The 24043-nt window shown below is 37.1% G+C and overlaps 1 protein-coding gene across 1 annotated transcript in view; it reads left to right on the forward strand.

Moving 5' to 3' along the window:
• LOC117963817 (uncharacterized) overlaps nucleotides 1-16826 on the forward strand; it is a 55075-nt gene extending 38249 nt beyond the window's left edge. The window contains exons 6-7 of the mRNA XM_034905132.2: nucleotides 5737-5942; nucleotides 16227-16826. Coding sequence (XP_034761023.2) covers nucleotides 5737-5942; nucleotides 16227-16255 — 235 coding nt within the window. The 3' untranslated portion in view covers nucleotides 16256-16826. The remainder of the gene's footprint in view (nucleotides 1-5736; nucleotides 5943-16226) is intronic.
• The last annotated feature ends 7217 nt before the right edge of the window (nucleotides 16827-24043 follow it).

Consider the following 24043-nt stretch of genomic DNA (forward strand, 5'->3'; position numbering starts at 1 on the left):
TAGATCTGCTTCTCCTAGTATACTGTAAATCTTAGTGTACTACATTCAATCCAGCAAAGAGAAAACACTATTTAAATAATTGCACTTATGCATTTAAAATGAAGTTTCCTTTTAGGTGCCATTTTAGTTAACTTACTTTTTGTCGTCAACAACAGCCATCACAAAGATTATAGCTTAAACTCAGATGGAACATGTAAAGGTTGTGAAAAATATAATTGTAATAAATTACCTTATATTATTTTATTGTTACCCTGGACTATTTTAAAATACAGCATCAATATCTTGGTCACCAAAGGCATCAAAATTCACAGAAGCCATTAAGCATAATGTATCCCTCACACGCCATGATGGTTCAAATGACGGTTATTTATTTATTTTAAAAAAAGAAACTGAGTTATTCCTGCAGGAATTAAGGACTTTTAGGTTTACAGCTATATATTTGTAACTCTAACGTCAAGAAGCCAAACATTCTCATTTAGTATTTTTCATTTACCTCATCCTTTTTACCGGCATTGGTCAACACCCAGTAGAAACACATTTGTTCTTTAGGCCTTAGTATTTTTCAATGTTTTTATTATGCATAGGATGTATGTGCCAACAGCCCAATTGCCTTTAGCTGTTGTGTGGCATGTTCAGCATGTTATAGAGGTCTGCCAATACTTTATAAGGAGCAGGAACGGGAAATACAAGGTCATAAAAATATTAATGAGGTACAATGAGTTTGTTTTATTATCTAGATTATAGATAACAATTAAAGACTAACCCATCCATATTTTGATTGAACAAAACTGCAGTTTCGGCATGGAGGATGAACTGCTCCACTGCTCCCACACCCCCTTAAGGAATAGTGCATTGGGGGAGGGTTTGAGGCATGCTGCTGGGATCCTAACTAAACCACCACCAAATAATCCAGGTTGTTATAAAAACCTATAACAACTGCGCTAGCTCAACAAAGCTGTTCCAAGCTGTAGAACATAATGTGTGAAAGAAACAAAACAACAAAAAAATAAATAAAAAAGAATATCAAACCATTGTACATTACCATTCCTCCCCACGCTCTCTCAGTGGAATAGGCCTTCTTTTCATGTATTATGATGCCCATGTATGGTTTATTTCAACTGATACTGATTTTACCCATGTATGCAGTTGACTGGGTGACATGACCTGCTGGTCTAGAGCTCATTAATATGTGTGATGTGCCCATTGCTCAGAGTCTTAATATAGTAGTTATGTATTTTTGTGGTCTTTCCAGAAACTATATGGAAGATGCCATTAAAGTACAATACATATTAGTAATTTTAGGCCTTCACAGTATTAATTTAACACCCTATATAACTTTGTGTCTGAAGAATGCACTTCTCTCACTGACTTCAAAAATCACAAATTAACATGAACCTGGTAGAAGAAAACTTACTTTGAACCTAAATCTTGAGATGATTGAAGTATTTGTAAGTGTTTTTGTTTGAGTTAAAAAAAGAAAAGAAAAAAAGAATAAAGCCAGTGAAATACATCTTTTAATTATACAAATATGTTAAACAAGGGACATGTGCATGTTCATTGATAATTATTGAATTGCATGTTTATGAAGTCATCATACAACAAAGGTAACACACTGGGCGTGTTAAGTAAGTGACTGCTCAGAGCAGCTCAGTGCTAGAACACACTTAACAGCATGCTCAGTTCTGCTCCCCCTGAGCAGCTCAGAACGCTGCAGAGCAGATTTCATTGGTGAGTGGAACAATTCTCGCTCTGAGCCACTGCGTCTTCCATATGTCCCCATATAAAGACAGAGTTTTTTTTTTAATCCATGCATGAAAGAGTTAAATTAACAATTATCTGAATAGGCATTTGAAACAATGTTGATTTAGAAATAAAACAAGCATCTGAATAGAAAACAGGTCTTTATTGTAGCATAGCTACTGTACGTTGAATTTGCCTGATATTGTTTTGTTAATTTTTATTTTGGTTGTAATTTTACAAATGTACTGTGAATTTTTTTAATTGCATTTTGACACGGTACTCTTTGTTTTGCTGGAGATATATTCAGACAGCCCATTCCTGCTCAGCGTTAGTAATTCTATTAGGATACTCTTTGCTATGTCTTTCCAGCAGTCTCCGGTGAGTTTGAAAAATACATTTACAGGATGTGTTTTTTGCAAAGTAGACTTTTTTGTGTTTGTTTAATAAATTAGGCTGTAGGAAACACATCTTTTTTAATGCTACCTTTTGCATGAGTGACAGAGACAAGCTACAGTAAAGGATTATTTTACAAACCTACTGCAAAGAGACAAGCACAAAATCCTTGAATATGAGTGTTAGGAAAAAATGAGCAATATGTCAAAAGCTGCCCAAATGTGATGAAGATTTACTTTCACTGTCACCACAGGTAAGGCTCAGGGTAGGACACATACATCACCTGGTTATCATTATCATTTGTTTATTTAGCAGACGCCTTTATCCAAGGCGACTTACAGAGCCTAGGGTGTGTGAACTATGCATCAGCTGCAGAGTCACTTACAACTACGTCTCTCCCGAAAGACAGAACACAAGGAGGTTAAGTGACTTGCTCAGGGTCACACAATGAGTCAGTGGCTGAGGTAGGATTTGAACCGCGGACCTCCTGGTTACAAGCCCTTTTCTTTAACCACTGGACCACACAGCCTCCCTTTGACTGCATTAAAGCAAATATGGTATGATCAATGGTTTGGAGAAAGCTGCTAGTATGTAGTCACTTTTTATTATTAATAACAACTTACTGCAGCCCTATGCTTTTTTAAATTATTATTAATTATCAATTACTACTCCTTCCCTCACGGGTAGCTCAGGTTACTTTCAGTAGGCCTCAGTCTTTCATTGATTTTTAATTCAATTGATTACTCTTAAAGGAGCGGACACTGATGTCAGTCGCTAAGCAGAAGAATGTTTGCTGTTTTATCTCAGATGAACGGCTCAATTGACAAAACTGTTTTTAAATGGTAAAACAGAGAGGGAGTTTCCTTATTTTTTTTATATATCCCTGGTGCTTTCCCACATTTTGTGTTGAAATGCCTGGGTAGCTGTGGTTCCCCAGCAAGAGGATGGTTCAGCTTCTGCCTTGCTTTATCCCATGTATTTGTGCCACAGTGTTTCAGCTAAGCTCTTCCAAACTACCCATACACAGGATATTTTAAGTAAAGCCCCCCAAACTGGAATAAAATCCAGCTTGTATGACTCATGACTCTTGGCTGCCGTCAAACAAAAAAAAAAAAAAAAAAAAAACCTTCCTCAATAGACTGTCAAAATGTTAAAACAACAGGTTTGAATTAGAGCATTAGTAGAGACAACAGAGACTTCTGTGCGCACAGATCAGTAAAGAGAAGTCAGCAGGAGAAATCTCTCTGGGATAGCAAGCACAAGCCACTCTCTCTCTCTGAATGGATGGATGCCAGTATCAGAAGGCAAACATTGAAGAAGATGAAGCTATAGCTGTTGAAGGCTGTGCTGTACTTTTGCACAGGCTTGCCATAGCATGGGTCTCCATGTACTGACTTTATGTAAAGTGAGATTGCGATGGGAATGTTTTCCACCGGCACAGTGATTGTTGAAAGGCATCAGCAAACCTGTTTTCAACTGGCTGCATGTTGTAACTGCCTGATGATTCTCCTCTTTTGACATGAAAAAATCACTTTAAGGCATAGGAACTATCTGATCATCCCTGAAACGGGAACAGGGAATATACTGTCGTGGATGTACCCTGTTCCAGTGCTTCAGTGCTGGGAAAACATGTTGATCACTAGAAGTGTTGAAGCTGGAAATTGTAAATGGCTTTTTAAGCAGTTTATGCTACTGTGTGTGCACAAGCTTTGGTTTGACTGAATACTTTAATACTGCTTCTTTTAAAATATAGTTTAGTACATTTAGTTATTATTGTCACACGATTTGGGCTGCTTTTAACAAAAAAGTGCTGAAGCAAAAAGTATGTGTGTAACCCTTCTCATCCTGAGCTTTTTATGATACTAAGTGGAGGGGTAGTCATTGTTAATACCAAAGAGATATTATCAGGGGCTTGTACCTATTGACTTCCATTATATTCCTGCCAGGTTTTGTGTTTACAAAAAAAAAAAAAAAAGTGTGGCAGCATAAATATGAAGCTAAGTCTGATATGTGTATTAAAACCCATTGCCCTGACCTCATGAATGCTGTCATTTCTCAATTTAAAAGTACAGTTCAAAAGTACAAGATTTGAAACCTAGAAATTCTCTTCAGATGTATTTATACAGGTGAGTACATTGAAGCGTATAATATTTCTCACAAGGACTTCCTGTTGGCAGTCTGCAGCATTCAGTTAACACAAACATGTCACACAGCGTTAAACAAAGACAAAATACAATTGAGCAACTTCAAAACAGGTACATACCTCACATTCCTAGCAGTTACGATATTAGCCTTAACTGACCTAAATTATGGGGATAAGGGGGCAGGTCGGTTCAGGTCAGTGGCTAGATTATTCAAAGAAAGCACAAAAGATTTGAAAATAAAAAAAGATAAACCTTTGTTAGCTTTAAATCCCTTCATGAAAAGACTGTAATAGGTTTTTAATCTGACAAATAAGAGGTAACAAGGTTTTAAAAAAATCAATTTGTCATCATCCATAAATTGTAGGAAACCCCCTTGTTCTAGTATTGATTGTTTTTCCTGTTTTGCCTTGCTTTCCAAGTTTGCTAAATGTCAAAAAGTAGATATACTTAAATGGATTGAAATAGTGTTGCTTCTGAAACCGGGTTTAAATACTCTGGCTCACAAATGGACCACCTTTTTAAACCCTGCTGTGATGGTGTCACAGTATTGGTGGAATGAGTAATTAACAGAAAGGCAAAGGAGATGCAGGGAGGAATGGATTAAAGACCAGCTCCTAATACAAACAGTGCCTCCTCAACCCATGGGGTTTGAAACCTTGGTACAGGTACATCAGCAGATAATGTCAACTCTCTACAGATTAATCAAGTGTTTATCTGTTGATAAGGGAGCTGGTGGCTCCAGAGGTACCCCACTTGAATCTCTCGGGTCAGGCAGTTTCTTGTCTGGAAAGGATTTGACATCACTCCATGTCTGTGCCTGGTAGCAGCTTGAGACTAAAAACAGTCTAAATGTTTGAGATAAAACAACACAAAGAAAGAGGAGTACATAGGGAGGGGTTTGGAATTATTTGTCTTTGATGCCGTGGCCAAACTTATAATTAACCATAAAAAAACACACCAAAAAGTGAACATGGTGCAAGTTGCAAGGGATGGGGGTCGCTGCCTGATGACAGTTTGTCTTAAACACCCATTACAAATCACAGTAAGTTGAGGATTGAATCATTGGTTTCTGTGTAAAGTAAAAAAATAAAATAAAAAATGTAGCAGCACAAGTGACATCTGTGAAACTGACATATCTTCCATGACCCTAATAGTGTACATTGTTCTATCAGCGTTGTCAGACACTCTAGTTGATGAGTCTGTGTGGTGTCAATAATGGTGATAAACTCAAAAGCTGCAGGAGATTAAACCAGTTTGATATCTCATAATGATCATTTGGCTTGCCATAAATAACATGACAAGCCTAAGAGGCAGCAGCAGCAGGTTGTTATTATTGTACACATTTAGTTTAATTGCGATAATAAAATGAGAGCATGCATTGTTGTTTTCGATGCATTGTTGTTTTCGGTAGAACTTTGCTTGTAAATCTACCACACAGCTTTCGTATTCTCTTCCACAGCTGCCAGGGTTCGGTACTGAAGAAGAGACACTCGGGGGTAGCTAAAAGGCAGATGGTCAGGAAAAGCTCAAGCCAGCATAGCCAGGGTAGATTCCTGCGTCCCCATCGGGACGAGCCGTCGTTCTTTCCGAGGGGACGAGATCCTAGTCCCAGATGGCAGCAGCTGTCTGTGAGTCGCACTTGGAACCTGCACATTTCCATGCCAGGTAAATAGCAGCTAAAAAGGCTAGAGGACAAGGTAAATTATTCATATATTTCAGCTGCACGGTGTAACTTCCTAATGGGCTTATGGCAACAACATCCAGTTTTGATATGGGTAAAATCAAAGCCTTTGAAGAGCTTGTATTGTATTTTATATGTTATTCTTAGGCAAAACATTAGTAAGTTTTAAGCTATCATTATTGTTTAATAATGATCATCATATGTGACAGTTATATCTTATAATTATTACTGGCAATAAAAGATGTGTGTCAGATCATTCTGAAGTGGAATAGCTATTTTATGACTGATTTGGCTGGTAAAGATTCATACGTACACACACTTTTGATATAGTTGTTGCCTTGCGTGCTTTGCTTACTCAGAGTAATTTTTGCGATTCTACTATACAAGAGTTCACACCTTTTCTATAGGCTCTCCTGATATGTAGCATATTTCTCGACTCTGAAATGTGTTCCCTGTGTGAAATAACAAATTCTTTGGGGCTGTTCAACCAGAACAATGATTTGTCAGGTAAAGAAAGGCACATTTTTTCCAACTGCATTTTAAGTGAATGGTGAAGCGAGAAAGAGCTGGCAGGAGTCCCTGCACTCATAAGAAAGAACAAGGTGGCATTTACAAAGTACAGGTTAAAAATGTCCTCTTCTCAGCCAACACGGGCACCAATCCAAACCCTTTTTTATTATTACTATTCTTTCAAATAACAAGCTTCCCCTTATCTCAACTGCTTGTTTTCCATGGCAACGAAGAGCAGCTAAAATCAAAATGACACATATCAAGATGACTAATTGCAATTAGTATAACATGGGCAATAGTGTACATACCTATACCCGCTCCTACACATTAAGCAGTGTACTCTTAAATGCTATGGGCCTGTTTCCATTACCTTCTGTCTCCATGACATAATGGTGCTCCTGTGGAGTTGATAAGTTTCCAGAAAAAAAATAAAAATAGCCAAGTATTATACCATTGCTATTTCCCCTTGACTTCCTTCAGTATCTGCTGAGTAGTTTGATGGGCAGGACTTGCGTAGGTGTTAGATGGGACTGATAAGCAAACCCAGGAAATGGTATAAAGCCAGTCATTTCCACAGAAACAAAAATGAAAAAATCATAAAAATACAACCTGTTTCCCCTGTTCAGTTCAACAATGTCAGCTTTTAGCTCTGGGGTACTTCCTTTGCATCACAATTTGAATTAATGTTCTTTTTCTTTGGGAAAGAGCATCATAAGTTGAGCCACTACTGCAATTAAAGTGAATCTACTGGTTGACAAGTTGACAGTGTCAGATGGGGTACAATGAGTCTCTCAAGTAGGGATCCCTGTTCACAAGACGTTTGCTCACAAGCATTCTAACAGTGTTTTTGAACCGCAAAAAAAATTCAAAACCGTAGCAGCATTTGTGTTCTGTGAAAAAATAAATCTGTCTGTCAACCGGTTATCTTTTGCTTAAAGCCATGCATATGAAAAGAATATCTTACCTCTGTAACAACCTTTCATGGTAAATCTGTTTCACATATCTTTTTCAGTGGTGTGCAGTTGCCTGTTAATTATAATTACTGCTAAACAAATAACACCAAGTACAAATGTAATACTTTTATATTGTAGTTTTTTTTTTTTTTTAAGAAGTCAAGACCAATTGGGAAACACAAAGAAATCAGCCTCCTATAATTTTCATATCACTATATTTGAGTGGCTTAGAAGATTAAGCTAATTAAAATAACTTAAATGCTCAGAAAATAAGACTGCAGAAGATGAGTTAATTGGCATATTATATATTCCAGTACTTCAATTTTAGAATGAACATAGAAAACATAATTTGCATGCATCGAGGTGACAAGACTGGACCTGCTTTTATATCCCTTCCTAATGGCTTGTTTTAAATCTATGATGAGGATGTTACAATAAAGAGCAGCACTGACCAGTCTTGGTAAGGATGTTGAGTCTTAGAAATATACTGAATTTGGAGACCCTATTTTAGAGTTGTGTTGTAAATAATGTTCTTTTGTTCAGTAATCAAGCAAGTACTAAACAGAACCGAAACACAAGAAGGGTACCAGAGAAACCTCAGGCACACTACATGTAGCTTTAATACATTACCTCTTCCCCCTAACTTAATAGTTTTTGCATATTTTTTGTATCAGTGTTGGTCATCTGCACTCACAGAAGTGTACATTATCATGCAAAACTTTCTTCTAAAACTTAGTAGACTTTTTGCTTTACATGAATGTTAGACACTTCATGCGGTCTTGTAAAAGTTTCGGTGTTTTTAGTACATTTAACAGTCTATTAATGTCATGTTCTTTGTCCATTCTTCATTTGCTTGATGGATATTACTGTTGAAAGCGAGCACTTGCATAAGATTTTGTGACATACGTGTAGAAAAGCAGTAGGAATACAAAGTGCACTTTCTTGTAGGCTTCCAACAGCAAATTCCATTGTTGGAATTGTGCTTGCATCACTTTACTTTTTTTTTTTTTTAAGTCTTGTAAAAGCTGCTCTTCTGCTCTATGATGTTGAGGTTGTTAAAAGTGACCTGCCTCCTGAAAAGTCATAAAAATGTTTTTGCTCTTGTTATATAATAATGTATAAATACATTAAAAACATAAAAATGCACTTGTTCTTAATGTTTTAGATGGATGAAGCAGCTTTGTAGAGTATCACGTTCAGCACTTTCATGGTTTCTTGATTGAAGTCCAGGGAAATGAATGGTCTGTTTCTCATGTTTGAAGACCGAATGTGTGCTGTACTTTCTGTACAAGCCCTAAATATTAAACTATATTTTTAAACACTAAACTATTAGTCCACATCAAAAAACCACCACAGTTGTCAGACAGCTTGGGAGAGAATGCCAGGACTGAACACTAACCCTGGCGACAGAAAAGAGGTGGCGGTGTTTTAATTATATTGAGTACATCCATGATTACAGCTGTGCTAAATGTCAGGGGTTCAGTGTATGTCAGAGCACCATGTTAGTCACAAAAACAAGTCAAACAGGTCACATGCCTAAAATACCTTCATAAAGTGAAATGTTTTTCTTCCTCAAACACGCGGTATAAGGCTCTAGGTCCTTATGTGCAAAATTAAAAAGCTATTAAAAGTTACTAAAGTATAGCTCTTTCTTTTTGTTATTTACCTGAGCCTTTAATTAGGAAGTGATATGTCTTTAAAGTCTAATAGGCAGATTACAGCTGTTGCCTCCCTGTTTTGAGTTGGTGATATGTCATTGTGGATTGTATCATTCCTGGAGTAAGGATTATTGTGTATTCAGTTCTTCTAAAATAAATGATTCCTTAACATAAATTCTACGCAGAGATACTTCTGGGATGTGCCAATTATTTCCCCCCCAATTTTCTCCCCAATTTGGAATGTCCAATTATTTTTTTACCTTTACCGCAGCAATTCCCCACACAGCTAAGGAGGTCCAAAGGTACAGGGGACGTCCTCCGATCCCATGACCAAGCCAGCTTCCTCTTTTACACCCAGGAACTCGAGAGCGGATGTCTGCGAGCTACTGGCTTCTGGAGGACAAAGGCCAGCCCAGCAGGTGTCCGCTTTTGAGCTCACTGGGCACCTGGCCAGCAATCCTCCCTACATTTAACTTCACGTACACAGCCTCAGCATTGGCACATTGCATGAAATCCACTTAATGACCGGGTTTAGTATCAATGATCAGTTTAAAGGTTTGGCAAACTGGGGACTCACTTGTTAGATCATGAGCTTCAATCAAAAACAGAAACATCTCCTGCTGAACAGGACCAAAGAATGATCTCAATTGTGTTGGATTGAATCAGACTTGAAAAAGCTTGTTAAGTGTCATTTATTTTATTCTGTTGGAATATGTAGTCTACCCTAAATATATTGGTGCTATACAGATTTGATAATGGGCCAAAAAATCTGAGCATTTCCTAGCTTGTGTGTCTTTCAAACAAATAATATTTTGAATACTAAAGAGGTTCCCGGTTTGCGTTGTCATGTTGTTTTCTGCTTTATTGACTGCTCTGTTATTGAGAGGTGACACCAGTAAGCAGGACTAGGATACAGAATAAGTTTTTTTGTTTTTAAGCAGTAGAAACTGAAAGCGTGAAAAGTCTCAGCTCGGGCTTTAGGGAGTACAAAAGCTCGGCAGGGCAGAGCTGATGTCTGCCCGCCACTCCTGCAATAGACGCCCGCTGAAGAAACAGTGTCACTGAGTTCCTGCCCCTTTGAGTGTGCTCCCTTTGTCTGCCTATTACTCGACTTTTAACAGGACAATAGCCGGTAGAATGTATGAAGGCTGGTGCAGTGCATCTCTGCTGACCTTTCTATTCGGCTTCACGGGCAGATAGACAAAGATTCGCTCCCTTTCATTGTGGGGGAGAGGCACCGAGCCCACCACACTGCACTGCTGGAGGAGGGAGCATCTTCCTGGAAGGGGAAGGAATCATCATACCATACATGTGCAAATAAAAAAGAAAAAGAAATAAAAAAGGAAGGTGGGGGGGTGACAAATGTGTGTCCCTTTTAAGGCGTGCAGAAATATGTCCTGTTTAATTAAAGAGTGATGGTACGTGGAATGTCTACGGAATGTCTTCTAGATCTTTCTCTCACACACCCGTCTTGGCCCAGATCTATAAATCTTTTGATGCAGAGAAGCTACAGTTGCGTTCAGGCGAGGCACAGCAGAAATCTAAACTCCTAATACACAGACATCAGTTTTATTCAGACATTGTAAAATAAGTCCAAACACATACAGTACTAGACATCCATGGTATCTCCTTGGCATTGGGATTTTTACATTACACAAATATGCAATTCCTAAAAGCACCAAACAAGTCTGCATACTTTTAGCGAGATACAGCTTGCCTTAGAGTGGTTAGCTGGTAAAACTAGTGAGACAATTCAAGACATTGAATTGACCACATTATTTCTATGAATGAAGTGAGTACTTTGGAAGCAAGCACCTGAACAATACATGAGTTAAGTTGACCTACAAAGCAGAACTTTAGTTTTCACATATTCCCTACATAGGAGGTGCATAGAGTAACTTTCAAAAATAACCAAATTGGCATTCTGTTTAAAAGACTGCTCTTCTCAGTTCATAAAATGATAGCATGTTGTCTTCAGTTTTAACTGAGCCCCTCTCTGTTTGATGTTTAACAGATAATAACCGTTAGTTATAGTTTAGCTTTAATAATAGTTTGACTTAAGCAAGGTGAGGAGCAGTTAGAGTATTGCATGTTTAGCTGAAACAGGGACTTGCTGTAAATAGATCTTATCCTTGTAACAGTAGTGTGCTTACAAAATGTACAGCCAAAACTGTTACAGTAGCCTAAAACTCAGCAAATATTTCACAATGGAGGGACCGATTGAATATCACACCCATATGTTTGTAAAAGACGGTGTGCCATTGAACAAAGTGATATATGACGTGACAAACCTCAAAGAGAGTGTTATCTGGCATACAGCAAACACGTCAATATGAAATGCAGCTTCTAGATAACAATAGCCTTGGCAAGAACACTGTTTGCTAATTAGCTCTGTGCAGTCTGCTTAACTGAGGTTTGTGATGTCCTGCCTGACACTCAGTACAGAAACCTCAAGGGATGGCAGACAGCTGCCAAGGTATTCAAATCAGATCTTCTACCTGGGCAGCTCTCATATATACACCTTAACCCCAGTAGATAAACCGATGCTGTGGGAATATCAATGGTTTTAGCACACCTTTAAAAAAACCACTGAACACTAAGCTTCTTGTGTTTTATCTTCATAGTTTATTCTGTTTTTGAGCATTACAAGTTTTATACAAAGATTGTTGTCTGATATATAAGTGGCATTATAACATTGAAATAACGTTCTATTCTAGGAAAAGAAAAGTTATTACAGCCAACATATTTAGATTCCATTGCTTTTCATGCAGTCATTTTACAAACGGATAATGGCGTAGAGATTCATACATTTGCACTGTGAAAGGGCACAGGTCTTTGTCAGAAACCCTATTTCAGATTAGTTGATGTGTGTTTTTGTCTTTTTTTCAATACCAGTACATTAAGGTGAAAAGTGTACAGAAATGTCTTTCATTTGTGGAGTAGGAAGAACAGCAGCAAACAGCAAATGTTTGTTTTGTATCACTAGGCAGGGCCTGTTCAATGTAATCCTCTTACTTGCAAAGTATCTCACGAACATTACACTGTCAAGTCTGTAAAATGTCCCCAGTGCTCGCTAGTGAAGAAATGCTTGTTTAATCATCAGAAAGTTGGTTTGAAAAGCATTTGGCTCTACAGCAAGTCTGAAACTTGATCATGTTTTACATCTGTCTGTGGTCTCTGCACTGCAATTAAAATATAATTATCTTCACCTTGTCTAGCTGGGCAGTGGAGAGTTAGATTTACTTATGTGGTCTGCTAGGCCCCTAGTTAAAAACAGAACCTTTAAGTTCATGTCAGTTAAGATTATTCTCATACTGCATGAAATTATTAGAAATATTTTTAGATTCTTGATAGTTCCCTTGTTGTTTTTGCAATTTGTTAAATCCATAGGTAGGCAATGTGGACTAACTGTGTTTTACATATAATTTACTGTTTAAGGATGTTCACTAATTTACTTCCCTCACTATTTCAAGGTAATGAAATGAAGAGGGAGAGGAAACCAATATTATATCACAGTTCAAAGTCAGTCAGTTCACAGACAGGTGGTAACCCCCTCTACCTGTCAGCTTGCTGCTTTCACAAAGCTTGAAAAGCATATTGTTAGGAACCAGAATCTCCCTCACACAGCTGTCTGTTCTGTGCCCTGCCCATGGCCGTGCTTCAGAAATGTAAATTGTTTGACCAACAGTTTGTGCTTGATTGCATCTTGATCCTGGTGCTGTGGGGAACCTTGGCCCTAAATTACAAGTGCAGGAAGGCTGTGTTATTGTTCAGTCAACTCTTTGGTTTTGGGAAACCTTGATACCAAGACAGAGATGGAAATAATACTCCTATTGTATAGCAGTTTCACCCATTCCAGGTTTTACTACGAGCTTGATTAGCTATAGAGTATAAGTAATAAGCTCAGGTGTGTCTTTTAAACTCACAGTAAAACCAGGATTGCTATGGAATGGGAGTCTTATTTCCATCCCTGTACCAAGAGCACATATAGAATGTAATTCTATTAAACCACTAATATAGCCTGGATTCATTATTGTGAGAGTAGAAGAATAAGTCAACAGAGTAATAATGCCCTATGCCAGCATTGGGTTTTGTGGATTGGCATCTCTTGCTTCACCTCTGCCTGGATTGAGACTGTTTTACCAGCTCATTCAGCCTACACATGAATACACTGATAATCATTGCTGATAATCCCTTGGGTGCCATGGGTAATGACTCACTCTCCTTGAAATTCTTGAGAGCAATGCTACCTAGCACGGCTCTTTTTACTTTCACAGTTTAACAAATGAACCTCTAGTTTTGTGGAAGGGGAGTGCTAATGTATTTTACTGAATCGTGGTAAAAGCTATAACAGTGATCTGACACATAGCAAATTGCCATTTGCACAATTTTGAAAGAAAAAAAAAAAAACAGGTGCAATATTCAAAAAAGAAATAAGAAACAACTCCACAGCCCTCTAAATTTAAGTTGTGTATTTCTGGTTTAGTAACCAGAATCTAGCCTATTGTGTTTATTGACATAAATTCACCTACTATTAAATTAGTTGTGTTTTTGATGTGGGTAATTTGGCAAACTCTGTAATGATATTTTATGTTTTACTAACCCTATTTTATGTTTTACTAAAAAAAAAAAAAAAACATTTTACAAATCAAAACCTAATTGTAGTGTAAAGCTCTGTGGAGTCTTGTTTTGTTCACAGAGAGTGCGCCAGGAGCCTTGATTTCCTAAAATGAACACTGGGTTGAAAGACATGGGTAGCTCGCAAAGAGCCTCATTACAGTAAGCTGTACTTTTAATATGAGGGAGGTGGGTTCTTCAAACCAACGCTACTGTTTTTTAACTGCGAGCCAATTGTTTTTTGTTCTATTGCTGCCTTTCATTCACAACGGTTTTGGGAATCTAGAGTCAAGTTGTCTTACAAAAACAGAGCTTTTTTCCAAGCATCTGTACCTGTTTTTTAGAAATAATTCCGGGCATGGCTCACTCATTTAATTACCTCCCACTCTCTGCCTATTCACAGCCCTGCTGTCTCCATGCCATGTGGGCTGGTCAGATTACTGATGAACACTACATTTTTTAAGGCGAATAAGAAAAGGTTTGCAGGCAAGTTATGGGCATCTACAGAGCCAAGGTACAATGCAGTGTCTGTTCTTTTCTTTTAAAAGGGTTTTTAGCTGTCAAAAGGTATTAAGATTCTGTGATCTACTTTATTTTCTGTCCCCAGATAATCTTTTTCTTTTAACTTAGAAACACCAGCTTTTCCTTGGCTTTGTTGTGGGCTGTGCAAAGCAAGCAGATATAGGGCTGGATAGCTGCCACTAAGGCTTGCTAAAAGGCAGCAGTTTGTTGAAAGCTTCAGGCTTCAAAACAATCCTTAATTAAGATATTAACGAAAGCCATTGTATGCCAATGTCTGTATTACATAGAGACAGAAAAACTGAATAGATCCGCGCCTAATTGAGACAGAGTAAAGTTATATTTTGTGCTGTTTGTTTTTTTTGACTACTGATAGTTATTCTAAGTGAAACACCCGCACTGCTGAAGTTTCATAGATATGAAAAATAAATAAACTGCTAATCTGGTTTACTGGTTATTGATCATTGTTATTTCATTTGTCACACCTGTAATTTGACTTCCTTTTGTAAATGTACACAATTTGATGGTGGCAGGACTTGCACATGTACAGACTCTTGTCTCAGTGTCAGAGTACTGCTTCTACGCTTATAGTAAACTCAAAAGTAGCATTAAACCATAAGAACACCTGACTTATTAGGTTTCTATTTGATCAGACCAAGATCTGCCTGAAGAGAATGATGTATCCAATAGAGCAGCTGTTTGTGATGTCACAGAGTTCCAGACTGTACAATGAGCTTGCTGACCTTATTTGCAGATTAAAAGCAAAGGCGCTCTCTGTACATCACTTCATCAGTATCCCTTCCTTTTATCTGTCATTCCTGTTGCCCTGAGAGCCTCCTTTCTGATTAGCTGATACACTATGAGCAGGTACTCGGGTTACCTTGACTTGGTATCAGTGTTGTTTTGAGTCGCTCTCTCTTTCAGATGCCTTAAAAAAGGGCTCTTGGCCAAGGTAAGGAGAAAGACACTGAGCATTTATATTTATCTGGGGCATTTTAGAGGATTTTGAAGAAGAGAATGTGTTCGAGAGCTTACATTGGCCAAGAGTAAAATGCAGAATATTATTATAATGTATGTAGTTTTTGTACGACGTACAGCTTTATGGTACATAAAGATGTGCCTATATGTATTTCATATTGAATTAAATCAATGAAAGGATGAGAAGTGGAGCTAAACAAACCAGCACACTGTGGAGGCTTAGCAATTGAGGGTCATTCCCCTTTTACACTACAAAAAACATGATCTTACCCTAGTTGTATATCTAAATACTGCCACTGAGATTATGAAAATCAATCTGACAGTGCATGCGAGTGTCTTGCTAGTGTCTTTCTGTCTGTACAAATATGTAAATGCCAGAGAGGAGCCTGTTTAAAGCATGTTAGTGTTTAGATCCGCTACTGCTTAGATCAGGGCTCCTCAACCCTGGTCCTGGAGGGCCGCTGTCCCTCCTGGTTTTTGTTCTAACTGTATACTAAATTGATTAATTGGACCAATCAAGCTTCTAATAAGCAGTTAATTGGTCCAATTAAGTAATTTAGGGTACAGCTGGAACAAAAACCAGGAGGAACCAGAGTTGAGTAGCCCTGGTTTAGATCAACTGAATAGGACCCAGTAATTCTTGATGGGAGTCGCTGGGTTTTCAATTTTGGTTGTGCTAAGTAGGACATTTAAATTCATGTTGACTTTTTCTGCCAATTGAGCAAGAAATATCTCGTCGTGTATTTTTATGTGCTGTATCCTGACTGTCGGTGTGTTCTAGTTTGTAGGAGATGGCGCTTTGTAAAGAGACATAACTTTGTGAAAGCAACCCCTTAAAATAAACTATAACACACTTGCCTGAATTTGCAATGGTATATATTTAAAAAAAATTAAATCTGCTGGTGCCACATAAAACACATCCATTCATAGGCCTGTTTGCTCACAGTATAGATACATTGGCATTGTCACTGCTGCCTTTCTTTGAACCCAACGTTCCTGCAGACGAGTCATTTCTTTTCTTGTTTGGTTAAAGGGAGTCGTCGCCAGGAAATCGCACATTGAACAAGAGAGAGAGTTCCTTGGAGAATACTCGAGTCTCGACTTATCTAATATCATGAGCATCGATCTAACAAACTCTACATATAAATTAGCTTTGTAGAAGGCACCCGTAACTTTTTGTTTGTTAATAAAAGCACTTGAAAGAAAACTTGCACTAATGGTTCTGCTTTTAAGGACAGATTACGTGTATGATTGGGAATTGAAGAAACTACCAACAGGATCATAGCTGGTTGACTTTAATTTAACATTAAGTTTCTAGTAATAGCCTGGCTACTGATGGGAGTTCTGTAAAAGGTATTGTAGCCAAGCAGAGGTCTTTTCTAAACAGCCAAACCAACCCATCCTGAAATTGTAGAATCAGGTAATGATTTGTTAGTATTATCTTGTTTTGTAGAATAAATTGTTATTTAAAGTTGTTAATGTTTGGCATTTATTTGACACTATTAATTAACTATATTAACCTCTTTGGAAGTCTACTGCCCTGCATGACACACGATTAACCACAGGTATGATTGCACTGCGTATGAATGTGGAATGGGTGTGAAGGGATTAATAACTGCAGTATGTAAAATAATAGTTGTCACATAACATTATTTTTGGGATTAATTTCATTTTAGAAACGTGGGTGTTTTTTTTTTTTTTTTTCTTCGTTGTCATCTTTACTGCATCGATTTTAATAAAATATTTATACATTATTTAATAGTTTCTTATCATTTAGTCTTTGCCAAGCTGAAAAATGTTTTCTGTTAAGCTGACTTTACACAGTCTGGGCAAAACAGTGAGCATCGTACTTTTAAAAACATTGAAAGTTTTGAATGCTTTGTTTCTATTTGCCTGAATGAAAATGAATCCCTCACTTAGTACTTCAGCACCTGGGACATTATCACCACCCTACTGTGTTATCCAGCAACTTTACTAGTCTGATATTTACATCTGTATACAGTCGTGTGCAAATGTATTAGAACACCTCAAGATGTGTCATTTATATCCTTCTTATACCTACCTGCACAAAAACCTCTGGGTGTGAGAATTTCAATTTTTGGTCAGTAATCGGTGATATAAAAACAATAAGCACTCCTGTGTGAAAATGTTAGACCGCTTTGCTTTAATTAAGAATTTTAAACAACTTCTAAAAAGTCTCAATGCATTTTATCATCTGTGGCAGCATGTTCCTTTACTCTTACTATTTGAAATTAATTACGTGTGTTGCCTATTAAAGTCATCAATTAAATTAGACAATCACTAATTTGCGTATTTTGAATTTTTTTCCCCAAGATTTTCAGTTACAGTGGTTTTATTTCATCAAAACAAAGCAAAACAATAGAAGTAATGAGGTGTTCTGATAAAGTTCCACGCTACTGTATATGCTGCTTGCTGTGTCCACTAATCATTTTTGCTTTTTTATAGTTTTACAGATGTATATGTTATTTATTTATTTTTATTATTTATTTCTTAGCAGACACCCTTATCCAGGGCGACTTACAATTGTTACAAGATATCACATTATTTTTACATACAATTACATTATTTTTTACATACAATTACTCATTTGTACAGTTGGGTTTTTACTTGAGCAATCTAGGTAAAGTACCTTGCTCAAGGGTACAGCAGCAGTGTCCCCCACCTGGGATTGAACCCACAATCCTCCGGTCAAGAGTCTAGAGCCCTAACCACTACTCCACACTGCTGCCCTATTTGAGCTTTTTTTTTCTTCTACCCTATTGGATGAGGTGAACTACCCCCATCTGAGCTTCCTCCCTAACCCATTGGGAGCACAAAGGCCAATGCAGAAGATTGGTACCTTAATGCTTGCAAGATTTGCCCTGAACTCCAATCCCAGTGCTTTTACAAGGTGAGCAACTGGGGACCTTGTTTTTTAAGGATCCGTTGTTAACAATTCATTTTCTATAATTGTGCTATAAAATAAGGTTGTGATGTAAATCTGATGGTTGTTAATAATCACCATCAATAACATGTTTATTGATATATATATATATATATAATGACAGAGATGCTATATTCAGAATACCACTACAAGGGAAACACTTTGTCTGGGAATTACCAATGAATATGAAATAACCCTTTCTGCCCTTCCTATTGGTAACCACTTCAGAATCAATTAACATTTTTAAATGTACAGACAAACCTGTAGAAAAGATGATTTGCATTGAAGGACCTACTACAGTGCCCACTCTTTGTATCCCCATGTATACAGTCAAACCTACTGATAAGGACAGCTCAACTGTACATCTAACAAGCACAAGTCTTCCACATGGGAGATTCATACATACTGGGATTCATCAAAGGGGTCTCTGTGGATCGCCTTACATTAAATCACTGTGTAAAGACCATTTTCCTTCAGTGTTTGTATAACTTTAAAACTACCGGTAGGTTTCTGTTTTAGTGTCTCTGAAGACCACTTTCAGACAGTCCATTGAGTGAGTCTTCGGATGTTTGACTGAATATTAATTTAGAATGATAACGTATATCCACAACCTGTTGGAGCATGTTAGAATGGCAGAAAGTAAACACATATTTCATTTGAATGAAACTTGTTGGACTAAGGCGTGTCCCCTCAGTTTCACACGAGATAATAATGGCAAAACTCCCCTTTAGCTAATAGAATAATTGTCATAATTAGACTTTATGATTTCAAATTCTAACTGATAAACACTTGATAGTCTCCTGTATGTAGAGAATACTGCAGTGAAAAAGAACGTAGGTTGTTTTTTTTTTTTACTTAAATATTACGATTATGAAGCTCCACGCACTGGCTTGTGATGCAGAATGTAATGTAACCCTAGTTCACCCAGTTATGGTGAGTGACCTCTTCAAAATGAGGGCTGTCTAAACAGATTGGACATGACACATCAACACCTTGATTAGTCAAGCTAACGAAACAAGAACCTCTAATCCCCTAGACCTGTGAACCTGCATCAGCACAGAAAAAGCTGTTGACTGAATAGACTGTGGTTTGGAGAGTCAACCACAGAGAGGGACACCCCATGCTTCGTATTACAAGTCTTTTGAAAGTACCTTACATACTATATATATATATATATATATATATATATATATATATATATATATATATATATATATATATAACTTTGCTTTAATGTTTACGTGAAAGCTGATTCTTACTTCATTAGCTGTCAGAAAAATGCACATGCATCAGCTTTAGACTGGTAAATCAAATTAAAAACATTAGTTGCTGTCAGCAGAGATTTTAATGCAGTTTTATAGGAAGACTGTACAGTTTGTAAAGCTGTACAGAAATAGGGATAATTTATGATTCCTAATCCTCAAGTATATTTAGGATGCATGGTCTAGGCTTTGCAATAACAAAACAAGTCTTGGTTGTGTTTAATATTATGCTCTCTGTGGATTAATAATTGAGTCGCTTATACATATTTGTTACTGTGCTACTTGGTAGGCAGAGCCGTCGCAGTACGAAACTGAGAATTTAATGCAGCCATTAGCAGGTGATTTTGTATTTGAGAACCATTTACATGAGAACTTTAATTAGAACACTTTAATGTTCTTGGCCCCATACTGTTAAATTGTTTTTCCACTGTGTTCATGAGTAGTTTGCATTTTGAGAGATTACATTAAAGATCCTTGTACAGTAGAAAGCTCTGAAATACAGATGTGTATTTTTACAGTGCCCTCCTGGTTAGAATTCACTTGTTCTGATTTATTGGTTAAGGGTGTTTTCTCTAATCAGGTGGTAATTTTATTATTATTTCTTTTTGTCTGTTTATTTAAGACCCAATTGATATTGAATATATAATCGTCATTGAAGCTGTTCTAATTTTCTCTGAACAAGAAGAGTTATGATAAGATTTCTTCCTGTGAATTGCGAATGTTATGATATTGTACCTGGGGCCCTGGGCTGCTATTAGCAGGAGAGAATGCTGCATCTCTTTCAAATAGTAAACAAGAAACCTTTTTTATGTCTCTTTATTTAAAAGAATATAGAAACCTGTTTTTGTTTTGAAAGATTCAATAGTGGCTAAGTTCATAGATCTCTCTGACATTTATAAATCCATAAAACCTGACCCTGTATGGCCTCTGGCTAATTCACACACTACGAAGAAGGGCATGGCACACATATCCTTATGATAACACTGCAGATTAGCTCAATCCCAGTCTGGATTATTTCTATCAAGACTTTTCAAAACAGGCAGAACCAGGAGACAAATACTTGTTGCATCACTGACACCTAGTACATTGTCAGTGTTGCATCGTAACACAAAACTGAGAAATGCTGCACTCTGACGTGTATTCAGCTTGATGGGCTGGTGCTAAGTATGGTAGGCAGGACAAGGTGAAATAGACCTCGTATAACTGATGAACTTTGAACAGTCAGGGAGTGCATGTGTTGATCAAGACCATGCAAAGAGAAGTTTTACAGCCCAGCAGGTCTTCTTCAAGCCTGTTCCTCCCTGTCATTAACCTTTAGTGAGATTTATGAGCTTTGCCTGTAGTGAACATGCTCATATACTTCCCACTTGCCAGTGTTCGCTGATGAAGCATATATGAGATAAAGGGGCTCTACAGTGTGATGCTACTGTATTGTCCTTTTATAAATTATATATATATATATATATATATATATATATATATATATATATATATATATATATATATATATATATATATATATATATACACACACACACACACACATACATCTGAACTGTAGTACCTTTGCACATTAATCTAATTGCCAACTCAAGGCATAGAATGGACCTGAAAATATAATGACTGTAATTGCAAGTTTATTACAAGTTATTTACTGGCAGATGTTTTAGCATCAATATAGAATTGGAAGAAAGTTCTGTGCCCGCTGCAGATTCAAAGCGTAATTTACCTTGCTGCACTTGCAAGACATTAATCCCACAACACAACACACACACACACACCCTGTATCAAATTCAGTTCTTCAGTCCTGTTTTCACCAAACTAATTTTGTGCAACATTAATGCATCCATCCAGTGTCATCCATACTTTTTTTTTTTTTCCAACACAGAAAAGATAAAACACAATTATATTGTATTTAAACAACAGTGTGCATAAAACTGATATGCTTAATATAACTTTCTTTAATTTGTTGCGTTGGTTATGGTTTAGAGAAATTATCAATGCTGTACGGCGGTTTGAATTATTTCTTTCCGTTTAGTAAACAAAGCCATTGTCGCGCAGGGCGTTCTAGTCTGCCTGTTCATGTAGAGGCAGTTCAGACACCTGCTGAAATGCTGTTTACCTTAATGAGGAGCAGAAACCTGCAGGCTATTGCTCTCTTTCAAAAAAGCATGAAATCCAGAAATGCACAATTTGTCAGAGCTGCTGTTCATGGTGAAGTGAGGACTGACACCTGCTCTTTTAAAACTTTGCATTGAGTAAATGTTAAATCTGCGGATCAGGAAGAGTTTGAGTTTTGAATTCATGCCAGATTCAGTTTATGCAATTTCTGTTTTGAGTGACAGGTAAATCCAGCTTCTCAATGGAAGTCTGGCTTTCAACATGAATAGCTAACATGAGAACAGGTCTGTAAAACAATGCATAAAAGACTGTGTCCACTGATATATTTAACAGGTTTTGGGAACATTTTTTTATTTATTTATTTTTTATTTTTATAGATATTGGTAAGCCATATACATTTTTTTTTATGCACATAAGGTCTTAACTGTCAATCTCTTTCACCAGCATGCACAATGCATATTAGCCCAGGGCTTAAAGTCCTGTTCAGTTGTGGAGTCACCTTTTATTTTTTCATGATAATCACTTCCAGGAAACAGCAGAAACATCTGCATCCCCAGGTCGTTAAGCAGTAGTTAAGATATCAAATGTATTTCCTGAACTGCTGACACAATATTTCCACAGTGCTAAGGGTCCAATTCTGACAGGGGTCTGACAGTTAGTTTCCCTTTCCAGAACGCAGCAATCTTTCTCATTATACAGAGTTGATACACTGGCTATTGGTTGTCCTTGTCACTTACACAGTAGATCATTGTATTAAAATGAGAAACTATGGACATGCTAATATTTCCACAAAAGCGTGTAGGTTTAGAACGGCTTTGGTTACAGTAGAAGATTACTGCTAATGTCTTAGAACTGCCATAAGGATGCTGGACAATATATCTAGAATCAAGAATGGGACTTTCTAGTTATGTTAAGTTTTGCTGCTAAGTTTGAAGAGTAGATGGTTTTTTGATGTATATTGGTGTAGTGAGTGGTGAAGATTTCCCATTTGTGTTTAGCCTCCTCTGTCCTTATGTAATTATGTATGCCAAACAGCTATGCTTCAGCTACGACTGCAGCAGTAAGAGATATTGTCCAGACTTACAAACTGTCTGTAATGGTGCCTTGTGACTAACATTTTTTAAACATGTACAGTTGATTTAAAATCAGTCATAATTATAAAAAACAGCTTTCATGGAAAACGTTCCTTGATACTTTTACCCTCTTTATCTGCCTTGCTTCATTGCTGATGGCACTGCGCTAGCCGTTATAAGATAACACATTCTGGTACCAAAGCCATATGTTAAAGGTTATAGCGTACATTACTGTTTTACAATGCAGTCATGAATGCAGCTTTCATCATTCAAAGGCTAGGCTCTGAAGTTTTGAATATCCATGCATGATAAGCCCTTACCTGCTGATGACCCAGATCGCACAGTAGTTTTGAGATAAGGTTCTGCGTTGATGTCTGTGTACCTCAGAGTTGATCTTCATGCTTTGGAATTAAACTGTAATCCTTGTGGTGAAAGCAGGGTCCTTTTTAAAAGGATCTCGGGTTCAGTTATAAATCTCAGGAATGATATTGACTAATCCTCCAACTCTACTAGGTAAAGGTTGGAGATAGCAAGTTGTTATGGATATAAAATATTAAAACTTGGAAGTCTAACCATGAAGTCTGTCTAGTATTACTCCTCACATCCTCTAGGGGCAGAGTGTTGCTTTGGTTAATGGTTACACTTTGATGTTCAAGGTGTACCTGCAGGTCCAACATGATTCTGAGAGCTCTATCTAGGCCACTGTCTAGATGCTTTAAACCTTTGAGTTTTTCAACAGGATTGCTGGAACAGAAAATCACACACATGCCAAGAAGCTTTTTAACTTGGTGGCCAATACAGACATGGCTTGGGTAAAACGTCATAAAGCATAGGATCCCTTATAAAAGTTTAGCAAAGTGTAATAAAGCATAGAAAAAGCATCCTTCATTAAGCCCAGAGAACTGCAAAATTACAGTTGTTTTATAAAAGTTTTATAAGGCATACAGTAGCTAAAGTTTTGTGCAACATGTGTAAATGCTTTGTAAACCATAGACTTGCCATCTGAAATTCCTCAACATAACTAACACATGGCAAAAAGGTTCAGGGCCTGTCCCCTAAGAGTATGCAGTCCTGTGCCTTACATCAATCTGAATGCCAGAGGTTACAATAGCCTCTTCACCGCATCTGGAAAATCACTGCAGCTAGGTATAATCCCTCGTAGACTAACCTCATCATTCTCCAAGATACATAATTCATATGCTCTATTGAAAGATCTTTTTTTAACTTAAAAGTAATATTTTTTTTTTATTATTTTTTTTATAAAGCTTAATAAATGCAGACTTGAAGTCTTGGTTTGACAGAAGTGATTTTTGAGCTTAGAAATTATTGATTTTTTTTTTTTTTTTTAAATAAAAACATTATACTGTGATAATTATGCAAAAGAATGCAGTACACATGCATTTAATTCTTTTGATACATACAGCTATGCAATAAGCGAAATTAGAATATA

This window comes from Acipenser ruthenus, chromosome 27, assembly GCF_902713425.1.
Source record: "Acipenser ruthenus chromosome 27, fAciRut3.2 maternal haplotype, whole genome shotgun sequence".
NCBI lineage: Eukaryota > Metazoa > Chordata > Actinopteri > Acipenseriformes > Acipenseridae > Acipenser > Acipenser ruthenus.